Consider the following 14,411-nt stretch of genomic DNA (forward strand, 5'->3'; position numbering starts at 1 on the left):
TTCAGTCATTTAGAAAAAAATCATTCTCAAATAGAAATACTCTCTCGGTTAATATTCTATAAAATAACTTATTCCTCTAAAAATAACTAATTCTAATTGATTTTAGGTAAATCTATATTCGAATTCAAAAATGAAAACATGAGTTTTAGAAAGACAAAAGTATGGCGATTGGCAAAATTTGAAGGCAATTTTGATCTGAGTGGAGAATTCGAATTTATCTATGTATCTACTCAAAAACACTTGAACCTGTTGTTAGACTTGTGATTGGTACGTAAAAATGTGACCATATCAACTTACAGATCTTATGAAATTTCAGAAGTGTTACTTAATTAATGTTAATTTTAATTACAGCCAAAAACGTTGCAATTAGAAATCGATTTTAAAAAATATATAAATTCAGTTTGAAATTTCAATGTCTTAAATGTAGTCTATGGGATGTGTCACTTGATTCCGATCAATAATATATGGGGTCTGAAATTCTTTCCTTATGTCAATTTTCACAACTTCGTTATATCATTTTTTACTAGCTCGAGCAAAGGCTCCATTTTTGTGACATTTTTCGGTCCATCAGTCTTAATAGAAAATCAAAAGAATAGAGAATATATATATAAATAAATATATTATTATGTTATGTATTTTTGAAAACTTTAACAATTTCATTGAATATGGTAGTAAATACTATTTGCTCTCTTAAATTTATTTGTAATAAAGCTCTTTGTGGCAGTGCACAGATCCTCCGTGGATTGAAAATATCCAATTGGGTCCTATAATTTTTCTCCGCTGAGATTCACAATATTATAATAGTTGTGGTCGGGGAAACGCTCCAATTCGATATAGTCCATCTCAGTATGAAGTAATTTATCCAACATCTTTATAATCTCTGCGAATGTTGGTCGCTCATTGACATCCTGCGACCAGCAGTAGTACATAATGTTGTACAGCTCTCTTCGACAATGTTCGGGTTTCTCCAGACGGTAGCCGTCCCTCACCTATAAACGAGAGCAAAAATTAATTAATTAAAAGTTAAATGTATTAAATGAATTTATAAATTGGGTCACTGATTGAAATTGGATTCTAACCTTGCGCATAACATCAGCGGCCGATATGCCCGGGTACGGCGTGGAGCCAAGTGTCACAATTTCCCACATCAGTATGCCAAAACTCCAGATATCTGACTTGACCGAGAATATGTTGTCGTAAAGTGATTCTGTAGCCATCCATCTAAATAGACACGAAATATAAACATGTATTATATTAGTATTAACATATACTATAAGGTGTTGGAAAAGTTAGTAAATAACAACTAAAGCAAATATTACCTACCCTTGCAGATGGAAGAGTATCTGTTTACATATACATTTAATTATTACATCATATTAAGACTTTATTTAAGATGGCCCCAAATTGCACATTAGGAGGGGAATAAAATAGCCTGATGAGGTATCATTTGTGGTTTTGTGCCTAAACATTTTTTTGTATAACTATTTATTTTTGGCTGAAACTAACAAGGTACTGCAGCCTGGGCATAACATTTATAAGCATTCTAGTCAAATGCATTCTGATTATATTTGATACTGTTTGAATTACATTACCTTATTGGCAGTTTTCCCTCGCTCTTGCGCTCGTAGATCTTGGATGTAATGATATCTCTCGCGAAACCGAAGTCAGCCACTTTGCATGTGTGATCCTCGGTTATTAGAATATTACGGGCAGCAAGGTCACGGTGAATTATCTGAAATGGAAAATGCGTTTCGCAATATTTACAAAGTTCTAAAAATCTATATGTATATCAAAATTGACGCTAGTAAGAACTAAGATTGGATCAGTTGATTTATATTAAATTTACATTGTTCATTCGCTCGCCTTAAAACATATTTATTGTTCATTGTTCCCTTATGCTTTCCTTATTTTTTTTTCAGAAATAGCTTTTTTTTTCAATATTCTGAATCTGTTATTTTTTACATCAAGTTTTTAGAGGTGAACTTGCGGCAGTCGTCATAAATTGAGTAAAAGACCACTGAATGAGTATTGTCTTAAGCGACAGGCCATTAATTAAAAGAATCATAATATTTCGTTCCTAGTTTAAAACTGTGTATGAAAAACGCGTACAAAATAAGGGTTTTAGTTTGACGTTAATTTTGTTTAATAAATACGACTTTTGTAAATTCCGGTATTAAACAAAAATTGAATAAAATTCGAAATATTTTGCTTATATATTTAAACAAACTCGTAGATATCAGAGTCTACAAATCTAGAGGCTCCTAAATAAAAATAAAAATCAAATATCTTGAACCTATAATAATTATAAAGTAATTATCCAGTGTTACTCACCCCGCGAGAGGTTAGATAATCCATTCCCTTGGCAACTTGATACATAAATGATGTTAAGTCTCCTGAAGTCAGTAAATTTGATTTTCCGTGTGTGTTTCCATAATGCCTGCAATATTGAAGGTAAGAAAATGTCATTAATCAAATACATTGCCGAATTAAGGAGTACAATAATAAAAAGAGCACAAATGAAATACACGGATTAAAGATTAAATTGTTTTATTTGGGGTATAAATAAGAAACTTAATTTTTGCGACATTTCCTAGCCTGTTTATTTTACTCTACAGGTTCAAAGACCTTCCTATATTCTTTTCCTTACTCTCTATCTTTTTATCTGCCTTATAATCCATTTACTTTCCTTATTAATAAGCTACTAACACCCATAAGTTGTAGGCCTGATTTATTTTTTTCTGGATTTCCTCAATCTATGCCATGCATTTTGGACGATTTTACGTATTGATGACCATCGATTTCACTTTACGATTTTAATTCATTAAGGAGCCCTTGCTTTAAATTTAATTTAACTTTAATTAAAAATTTAATTTAATTTAAAACCTTTTTCAAAAAATGTGGAGTGTTTTTAATCTACAAAAATAAATAAAAATAAAAAATTGAACTTTTTTTTTAGTTTTAGTTTTAGAAAAATTAGAACAAAATATATATTTATATTTAATACATATATCTGTATATATATAGATATGAGGAAAAGGCCGACAGAACCGTCAATCAGTCAACGGCTTTTCGCTTTCGTATTATCTTTATATGGTCTGTTAAAACATAAAACCATTTTAAAACTTAATAAGCAAATTTTGTTGAGATATTTATAAAAAGAAATAATTCTAAACACTGACATAATATGAACACCAAACTTAACCAAAATATGATAACTTATTTTGTAGAAAAAAAACCAAGGACAACGATGTAGATTATATTTATGAATATTGAAATCTGAAAATCTAAGGAATTTATAGAATTATCTATTTAGCGATTAGTGAACATGAATAGATCAACGACTGTTTACCTTTCTGCTCGAGAGTTTCTTAAATAAGTTTGCAGCTTTCCACGAGTCACGTATTCGAGTATAACGAAAGTTGGATCCTTATCTGTGCAGCACCCCAACAAGCGTACAACATTTACATGGGGCTCCAGCGTCTTCATCACCTGAAACAGCAAATATGTCAGAATATGAATCGCCAACTTGTTTTTATTTATTTATATTAAGGAGAATAAAAAGTGCTTTATTTATTGAAACGGTTTTAAAACAATAAAATTAAAAGTGAATAATTAAATTAAAAATTAATATATAAAAAAAAATAACAAATAAAATCAAATGGTTCAGCATTCATTGCAAGGAATTAGGGAAAACTAGAACACATCCAATCAGACCTAAAATCTAAAAACGCTTTTAACTTAATAGTAAAAAACGTTGTGAATGAAACAGAAAGAAAAGAGTGAGGGAGATAATAAAAAAGAGAGCCTGTGGAGTAGGATAAGTTTACTAAAGTTATCGCATTGTAATATTTACAAATGACACACACTGGCTTCTGCACAGCGTAATCAAGATAAAGTTGCTAGTATGTCTAATAGGAATAAATACATAAGTTAAGTTCAGCTAAGTTGAGCTAAATATAATTTGTAGCCAATAAGAATATAAACATAGAAGCTTCGAATTGGCAAAAAGGTATCTGCAAGACATCTGAAACAGCAACAGCGTGGACAATTTAGACTTATTCATGTCAGTTCGCGACCTTTTCTAATTGTCATCAACTGGAGGCGTTAAAATATTGCAGGTGTCTGTTAATGTGTCTATCTGACACAAAGTATTGATTTAATTTTGCAAATTATGATTTTATTAATTGCTCCCCCGAGACTTTTTGCTGAATATTATTTTAAGCTATGTATTGCATTGCAATTGCTCTCCGTCCGTATGAATAAAGTTTGGGTATTTCCTTCTGCTACTCAAGAAGTTCAGATAGTATCTAGTGCCGCTAATACAGCCTTAAAATGTAAATATATTCGATACCCATCGAACCTATCGATAGCATACCCAGGATCCTATCGACAATATACCCTGTCACCCGACGAGAATTCTCGTATGGCATTCCCATTTCTAGGCAATCTAAAACAGCTCCTCGAAATATATTTTAATTTTTTTTACAGATAACAAAACACATTAAAGGCATTGGTATCAGTGCATTTATTACATATTGTTTATATGCGTTCAATCTTATTGCATTATTAAAAAATAATATATAGCCTTAAATTCTTTGCCAAATGTAATTATAAGAGCTTTACAAAATCTGATGGACTACTTGAAACCCATCCGAAATATTACGAAAAAACCATTTATTTTGTAGTTTTGCTATTTCAAAATTATCTGCACATTTATTGAAAATATCGCGGTTCAATAAGTTTTTCAGCGGAATACCAAGGTTTGATTCAGAAATACAATCTTTCCAGTTAAAACAACTATTTTCGAACTATTTTTCGATTTCTGTGAAAATAACTACTTTTATATAAGATTTTTGTAAGATATCACAAAATATATAAAACATATTTTGCATAGTTACACTTGTATCCAACAACCTTGTACTTTATTTTTTTCATCTGTCTTTATCTGGTTGTACTCTGATGTCAGAGTATTAGGCAGTCGGTAACCTACTAACTTATTTCATTTGGATTTAGTAACCGATTTTACATGTGATTTGACTGTCGTATTTTCGGCATAAATTTGTGTATCGCAGCATGTAATTTTCTATTGTGAAATAAAAAGAATAGGGTATTTTACCATTGATGAAAAATAAGACTTTCAAATAAAGCACGCACATTTTAGTCTCTTAACAAAGACTACTTAAGATTGGTACCATTCACCAGGCAGCCTTTTGAGCTATCCGGGTCATTACCAGGTCTAATCAATGAGTCCTGCGAACAGCTGAGTAGGACTCCAAAGTGTTGCAGTGCGCAAGTCTGTTGTCAGAAAACAGAGAGTCACAATTACAATTGAGAACATATTGTGGGGGACTCATGATTGTACGCAGCAACAGGAATCAGTTTGTGCCGAGGCGTCAGAGGGCGAGGACTCGTTTTTATTATAAAAAAAAGGCAACTGTGTTGTGTCGTTTTCGCTGATTCATACATTCGAGTAATTATGCGATAACTTGAGTCAAAATCATAATGTCTGCGACAGACAACGGTCTCCGATTATATCGTTCCTAATTCCGGTCTAAATTGCATTTCTTTAAATGCTGGTGCGTTCATATAATCTACGATTAAATAATGTATTACTTGATAGGATGCGTTCCACTTTTATTGACAATTCGAGAGTACAGCGACTTCCTGGCAGGCCGGAATCCAGCCGTAGATTTTCAAATTGAATAAATAACACATAAGCTGAGAGACTTGTTTGCATAGAAACAGAAAACAGTCAGACGGAAATGTCGAACCAATATTATTGATGCTAATCATAGACGTAATGGGGTCGATTATGTCTCTTTCGAAACGTGACACATGTCATGTCACTAGTATGTTCTCTGTTTATGTTTATGTATTTTGCATATTCTCGTGCAAATAAGTTTTCATTTTGTATGTATGTATATTAGGGCGGAGAAAAACTGGCAACTGCAGTTTTCTTTTCTTTCTTTTTTTTCACCGCTTGTCTTGATTATCGATGACCGTCTAGAGGATAATCATTATTTTTGCTGATTGCTGTCTTCATTTAATTAAAATCTTTACTAATCCATCGATATAATAAATTAGTAATAACCTACACTGATAATTTAAATTACAGATTAATTTTAGCTGATTTTTTTGTAGGAGAAATGACTCTTATGTCTACATTAAGTTGTCAAAGTAATTAAACAAACATATATCTTACCTCCAGTTCGGAAAGCAGGTCCTTCTTTTCAACTTCTCCAGCGCTCTCCTTTAGTGTTTTTACAGCAACAGTTGTAACCGCTCCAGAATCTGCAAGTTCAAAAATAAAAGTAAATAAATCAGCTGTTCGTGAAATATATTAAAAACAAATAAATAGTTTGATTATAATTATATTTAATTAGATTTTGGTTGTTATATTGGAGCTGTGAGCAGTTTAAGTCAAAATTTAATCCAGCTTGTTTGAAGTATTATTATGCAAAATATATATTTTTTTAAATAATTTTTCGATTGTTTATATCAAGGCTAACTGGCCGCTTCCGACATGTTATGTAAATGAGACTTCTCTATTAACATAGCAAGTCATCTTGAATGAAAAATATAGTTCATGTATTATATATATATCCAGTAACTTTTAATTGATTTTACTTCTCTAATAGTAAGTTATTCGGTTTATTAATTATAAAACGCATAATTAACTTAAAAGTGACAAATATTCAATAGCTTACCATCCATGTCGGAGGCTTCGCAACGCCAAACTTGTCCAAAGGCCCCTTCTCCCAGTATGTTAAAGAACTTTAATCGATGTCTGGGAAATTCCCATTGATCTTCCTTGGGATCGGTGCCAAGGCCACCTTCTGCCAAAGCGGCACGACCTGTGGATAACCCAGCACTCGGGCTACTTTGACCGACATCGGAGGGAGACATAGAAGCATCAACGCTATTTGCGGGATTTGTTGATAGCTGGCTTGACTGCGATGTAGGAATTGTTCAGTTCATTTCCCATTGTAGTTAGAGGAGAAGGGTTGATTTCCATATTGTCAGTATAGAGGAGCGGTATCAAAAATATCGGCGACGTTGTCAGTATTCAAATATATTATTGTCATCCATTGTTCGGAAAATAAAAATGCAAATTGTTTTAATATATTGCGACTTAGCTCCCAACAATTCTGCGATTTGATTATTATATGAACAGCTGTGAACTTGGAATTAATATTGGATTCAATATTCCTATATTCTGTAAGCAAACATGCAAACAGACGGAGGTAGCTAGATTGGAAGGGGTTTTTGATGCTGATCATGAATATGCATTTTTTACATATATATTTATAAAAGTCCTGTTGCAACCCTGATTGAATTATGTTAGACTGTCGACTACCTGATAGCGCTGATTGGCAATTTTAACCACAAAAAAGTCCTATAATTTTTAAAGTTTGACTAGAGCATTCTTACCATTATATTTATATTTTTATTTTATGTGTTTCGCCTTTTGTAAGAGGTTGGTTGATATGTAGATATGCAGCTAAAGCGACATATTCCTACGACCTGTTATGAAAATATATTCGAATGCGGTATTTAAAAATTCGGATCTCGTTTCAATATCTATGGGAAATTTATTGATATGATTTGCGAAAACGTAAAATTGTTTCTAAGCCATTTTCAAAACGGATGTTCAATTTGCGAAAGCACAAACTTTTCCAATTTTTTCATTTTATATGTATTGAATAACATATTTTAAAATGGAATTTTTGCGTAAATTGCAGCACACCTAAATATCTTAAACTTTATAAGACCTAATAAAATGCTCTAATGATGATTTACCATTTTGTTTAAAGGTATGCAGAAGTGAGATTATTATTATGATTATGATAAATTTTAAATTTCCGTTCGTTACCGTTATGGCGAGCTGTTGCTCACGCTCCCAGGGCACGTATCGGTTGGCGAAGGCGACCGGTCCTTGCCACTGTTGCAGGACCATCGAGTTGCGACTGTCATCAGTGAGTGTGTTGCTTGCATTCGATTTTTTGGCCAGCTCTTCCTTCTCGGTGGCCTTTTTCAGCGTTTTGCTGATGGCGCATAGGCGACGGCGACAAAGATAGCCAAAAATGGCGGCAACAAATGCGGATATGCCACAAATTATAATAATAAATGGAATCGAGGTAGACTTGATGGTGAATAGCGTTATGGTGTTCACGTTGCCGCCCTTTTCATCCTTGGATTCTGTGTCGGTCTCTGTTGGTTTCTCTGACTGAGACACTCCCTGTCCCTGTCCCTGTCCGCTTGATCCATGACTACCAACGGGGGTCAGTTTGGTTAGAGTGGTACTCCTCGTGGTCTGAGGCTGTTTAGGCGTTTGAGTCGGCTTAACATCTATTGTATTGTCTTCTTCTGCCTGCTTCACAGGCGGTGTCGATATGGGTGGATAGAAATTATTATATGCGGGTAATACGTTTGCCGGGAAACCTGGTGGCAAATTGATGCTCGGCCTTCGATTTGGCAGGCCATTTCTTATGGACTGCACTCCGGGCAGCTGATCAAATGAGGGTAAATACTGTGAAATATTCTGCACCACATTCGATATTGAGGGCGGTGAACGGGATCCAAAACCATGGAATCCATTGCTTTCGCGCTCTCCAAGTATGTTAATAAAGACTTCGTTTTTTGCAATGTAGCGTCCATCCGTGACGGTTATGTAAATTAGAAAATTTTCACCAGCCTGCAAGAGAAAAAGTGAATATATATAAATTTACTAATTAAGATACGCATGTGATAAAGTTTGCTGCAGATAGTTGCTTGAAATATTTGTTAGCAGTACAATTTCTGATTTTAAACTTTGTGATCGCAAACATTCTGTTTAATTTATGAATTTTTATAAATTACAAAAATTTGTTCGGCATTTAACTATTACCACTAAGCAGACAATACGAGAAGGAAAGAATAGAGGGTTGCTGCTACTTTGGCACACATTCATAACCCTTCAGGACCTACTAGAAAGAGTCCGTAGCTACTTGCACCCATGCACCCATGCACGCAAACCCAAGGGGACTAGATCTCTATTATAACAGAGAAGTTATCGCAGCGAAGGCAAGTGTAATAATGACCTTCGATCGCTGCTCGACACACGAGGTCAAACATTTTTCGACGCGCTGTCTTCGGGTCGCTGCTTTCCCGACCCGAAGCGGAATAGGACCCACGATCACAAAAAAATCATGCAGCAGGTTATTAGTCGATTTGAAGCCTCTATGTATTATCTACTTCGTGTCATTACTTATAAGCCCGACAGTTATAAAAATATCTTTCCAATGATATGCGGAGCACGACGGAGAACACACCCACAACATCCTGGAGTTTCAGAATACCATTAAAACATTATTTGAGAGACTTTTGAATTAGCTCTCAGATTTTAATGATCAAGATTCTATTCGTATGTTAAATTATTCTCTAGATATTTTTTTTTTCAAAAAGTCCCAACGTCTATAACTATTTCAATATTTCTAATTTTGCCATACCCATTCGATTTTGAATTCTTGTATGTCTTCGTAATACTGTGTGTGCTATATTGTGTCATGGCGATTTTCTAGAGTGCATGATGCTTTTTTTCTGTGTGTACTTTCAAGTTTTGGCATAGGAACCAGAGTTATCAGTGCAAGCAATAATAAACCATTAACTGAGCTGATTGCATACATGTAGAAAAGCTTAAGCTGATGCATTTTATGAATTCAATGGGTTCTACTTACGCGGCCCGCTAAACTTTCGTTGAGGTAGACAACACCCGTATCGGCATCGATGCGAAAGGGTATTTTGTTCGGTGTGTTTGCCTGCTGTTGACTTGAGCCGGGAGCGAGGAATCGTGGTTCAATGCCGAATACCAGACTATCGCCGTCGGCGTCTTCGGCATGCACTCGGTCAATGATTTGGCCAACAACTTCGGCTTCCGAAATTCGCCAATTTCGCTCTCGAACATATAAAATTGGCGGCGCATTCTGCTCCTGTGCAATAGCTGTAAATAATTGGAAATAAATTATAAATAAATAATAATGAGAAAATCGATTTTCAAAACATCTGCGAAAAATTATTTATTAATTTTCTTTTATAATTTATAAAAAAAAATACTCTTTTCAGAACAAGTTTTGTCACCACTCAAAAGCTTTATTGTGGTACCTAACCAAAGAGCGAAAGGGATAGTATGACAATTGAATAGAGAATTAGAGAACTAAATTTCGCTCATGAAATTGCCATATATTTAGCTCGTGGAACCTAGGAACAAAAAAGTTTGCTGATATTCAAAGAATTACCTAAAAAGTTACCAAAAGGTCACAGTTCGTGTTAAATTAAGAAAACACTCTCACTTTCGGCAGTGATTTGTTTACAAAATATTTCGAAATCATAAAATTGGCTGGATTACATTTGCGTACAAAACAATATAATATAAAAATGATTTTGTATATTAATATTTATAGTTATTTATATATATTAATATTACATAAGCAAATTAAAATGTGAAAAATATAAGAGAACTGCAATAAGGGTTGCAATGGTTTTGTAAACTGGCTTTTGGTTTGTAAACTGGCCTTTGTTGTGGGCATGAAAGCAATCAAAAGTAAAACGCGATTCACTTGATCGTCGACAAATAATTACTTAGAGAAGCAGATGCGAATAAAATTTTGGTCCTCTGAAATTGACATAGTGGAAAACTATACCTAGAACAAAGAATTAATTTGAAAAATTGCATTTTGATTTGCGTTGCACATTCCACTGTGCGCACTTTGAGTTTTTCGAATATATATTCTTATCAAGATCAGATTTCGTAATCATGACTCAACTATAATACCCTTTACAAGGCTAAAAATGTGTATGTGAATAAAGTACATTTTATACTTATAATATCATTTCGACTTTCTTAAAAACAATAAACACTAATTCCCGATTGTTATGAAAGTTGAATTTTAATTGAATTTGAATTTTGGAAAATATTGATGTAGAGAAAGTCGTTAGTTCGTTGTAAGTCAGCAAGAAGCTCAGTTCTTAAAATATATGTACACATGCAAATATTTACATTAATCTGCAATAATATCAATTTCTACGATATGCTAAAATAAAGCTAGCCCTGGTACGGATTTGATTTGCGTGCGTATCAATTATAAATAATAATTTTATATAATTGTTTCCCAATTTTGGAATTTTATGTTTGCATAACTACGGCACACATATAAGTCGAGTGGATCTAGACATCTCATTTGTAAATATTGTTAAGACCAGAACGTACATTTGCATACAAATGAATATTGCTTATGATATTTTTAACGCCGACGACATTTTTTCGTTAAGTTGGCTTGTGCCAATCACTTGCCAGACAATCGAACTGTAGCTCATAAATCATTAATGTTCCTTTTTCACAAAAGGACTGCTGAAATTTAATTTAATTTATTTTTTGTTTGATTAAATCCGCAAGCACAGTGATTTAAAATTTTTAATATATCAATAACTTCTCCCGATTGCCATTTATCGATCAAAATCGATACAGCATTAGAATGTAGTATAAATATATCTTGCCAATATATTTCTTAAGATGGGATAAGAAACACAAAAGTTTTTATGGAAACGTAGTTTCATACTGAGCAAAACCCATAGCAGAGCGAGCGAATATTTTCAGTAATTTGTATAAAACAATATAAAAGTGAAATCTATCAATACAAAAATCACTGATTCTGTAATTGACAGGGCTTACTCAAATCCGAATGATTATTCGCTGCGCTTCGATGGAAATGATCGAAAAAATGGAACGATTAAAAGCATCATAGCAGAAATTTTCATATTTAAATAATATGATCTGATTGTTATGGAAGGAAATCAAGTCGTCGAGCCTAAAAAATTGTTTTTAATGCGTAGATATAATATGTATGTGCCAGTCTGCTCTATGTTAATTAACCAAGCACGTGAACACACGCATGCACATACATAAACACATACATACATACATATCTAATCTCATTCATCGATCGCTTTAAGCCTCTGGACAAATGATCCTCCCTGTTGCTGCAAAAAACTATTGCGTCACAAATAATCACGAGTACTTGTTCGGGCGTGATCGAACATCGGGTGTTTGAGTGGGAGGAAAATGTTGTTATTGGCGATCATTTCTCGAATGCCGGAGATTTTAAATGAATCGTGAATAAATTTATGCGCTGCTTTTCTGAGAGAGCGTTAAGTAGCTTTCATTAATAACAAATAATAGCAGCGGCAGTTACACAAATGTAAATTTTAAATTAAAATTAAATAGTAAGGTTTGAAGATTTGCGAATCAAATTATAAGCTGTTTTAATTAATTTAATATACTTAACAGCTGTATATAGACTATCTCCTAGTTGGTCATTCCCCAATAGACGAATATTGTTCGGATTTTATTGCTTTCGCCATGCTCTCATATTCAATAAATTCGGCTACTTTGTTATTGTTTTCGTACAATTTCGCAGTAAGCGATTTCGATTATACTACTCGTTGTATATATTCCAAGTGTTAAGTCGCCAGCTTCAAGGGCATAGAATAAAGTTGGACATCAAGCTTGGCGGAAATTGCATAAATCTAATTGAAATTATTCCGGCTTCGGTATCAAAGTATACAAAATTCCATTTTGATTACATTTTCTCATATCAGCATTAGAATTAATTCATTTACTTTTTTAATATCGACTAATATAAGTTGACATAGAAATAATGTAGAAATAATATGCAGAAAAATTGAATATTTTTAAGATCTCTGGTGGTCTTGTGAAACATTTACTGCATAGATTAGGGAAAACCAAGAAATAACTCAATCAGATCAAAAAAGTTATTATGAATTAATAAAGATGACCCAGAAATAACTCAATCAGACCAAAACAAAGGTATTATGAATTAATAAAGATAAATGCATTCCGTATTTTTGTAAATATATGTTTATCGTGGTGAATACTTGATGTGCATGCTTCTTTTGTTTTTATAATTTATTCTCATATCTTAATTATTCTAAGCTTTAAAAAATGTGGGTCATTTGGTGGCAGCGAGGTGAATGTTTTAAAGATGATTCAATAAATTCGCATACCTGAATACATTTCATGATATGATTCAATTTTCTTTTTTGGAAAAAACCGTTTATTTTAAATATATTTTTTTATCATAGTGAATACTTGTTGAGCATACTTGTTCTGTTATTTTTAATTTATATTCATACTCTTAATTAATTTAAGCTGTAAAAATTGTTTTGGGTCATGTGTGATACAGACGTTTTAAAGATGATTCAATAAAATGGGATACCTGAAAACCACATTATCTGCATATATGGCAAAAATCCGTGTCAACGATTTACTTTAGCAAGTTTATTGGCAACGAAAATATTACGAGTAATATTCAATACTCAAATGACAAATGCGCAACTGGTGCGTCCAACAATAGATTGTAATCTTGAAAGCCCACACCAAGTGCCAAATGCCAAATGCCAGTGGGTGAAACCATAGTGAATATTTATTACCTTGACCGTGACTACTTGTCAGTTCAATTCGGAGACGACTGTGGCCACAACTTGAACTTTCTGCAGAAGTACGAGTGAGGCAGGTGTAAGTTCAGTGGCATTCCACAACTATGTCGCTTCTATCAGGGTCGGTGATTGACAGAAGCCAAAGTAGAACTATTAACATAACGCCAAGGCCGTTATTTTCTAACTATCCTTTGGGGTTGTGTGCAATCAGGAAATCAAATTGGAAGCGGAAACGTTAACCGTTAACCGAAATTAAACGACTGAAATTCAGAAGTGAAATCGAAATTCGTTTAAGTTTAGTTCCATTTTTTCAGATCATTTGGATAATTAACTAATTTAACACAAAACAAACAGTAAGAATGGACTAGTTGAGAGTGCTTGGCTAAACTTAAATAACCATACCTATTAGAGGCAGTAATCAATAATAAAACTTACCTTCATGTGTGAAGAGCAAATTAATGGTCACGATAACCACCAAAATGGCAATGTGAATGCTGAACCGCTTCGAAGTTCCGGACATGTTGTGCTTGCAAATGAAATGCCGCTCAAAGGGATACTTCATTGTGTAATATCAACCGCCAGAGCGGCAAACCTATAACACAAAGGACACAAAGCGTTGTTCAAAATGTAACACACACTTTTGAAGCACAATTCCTGCTCAATCCAAGAGCGATTTGTTTGCTTAAAAAAAATGATACACTCAGAAAAAACTCGCCCAGAATTATAGAAAATCGACTTGAAAACTATAAAGTTTCTAGAAATAATTTCTAACAGAAAAAAAAATCTCATTTAACAGGTGTTTGTCCTAAATCGAGTATCCCAAAAATATGGTAGAAATTTTTTTATTATTAAGAATTTCATTTATAAAAAGTAGAAATGCAAAAAACAAAAATTCTGTAAATTCAAGTAATTAATTATTT

At 33.3% G+C, this 14,411-nt stretch overlaps 1 protein-coding gene across 1 annotated transcript; it reads right to left on the minus strand.

Annotated features, from left to right (window-relative positions):
* Positions 1-602: 602 nt before the first annotated feature.
* On the minus strand, positions 603-14,083 carry LOC6564406 (tyrosine kinase receptor Cad96Ca). Its single transcript, XM_001990774.2, has 10 exons — positions 13,927-14,083; positions 9,717-9,979; positions 7,874-8,695; positions 6,708-6,951; positions 6,203-6,291; positions 3,350-3,489; positions 2,332-2,437; positions 1,593-1,732; positions 1,080-1,221; positions 603-989 (listed from the first exon to the last, which is right to left on the minus strand). The coding sequence occupies exons 1-10, from the start codon at positions 14,051-14,053 to the stop codon at positions 765-767; spliced, it is 2,298 nt and encodes a 765-aa protein (XP_001990810.1). The 5' UTR covers positions 14,054-14,083; the 3' UTR covers positions 603-764.
* Positions 14,084-14,411: the final 328 nt, after the last annotated feature.

Source organism: Drosophila grimshawi, unplaced genomic scaffold (genome assembly GCF_018153295.1).
Source record: "Drosophila grimshawi isolate 15287-2541.00 unplaced genomic scaffold, ASM1815329v1 contig_59, whole genome shotgun sequence".
Lineage (NCBI taxonomy): Eukaryota > Metazoa > Arthropoda > Insecta > Diptera > Drosophilidae > Drosophila > Drosophila grimshawi.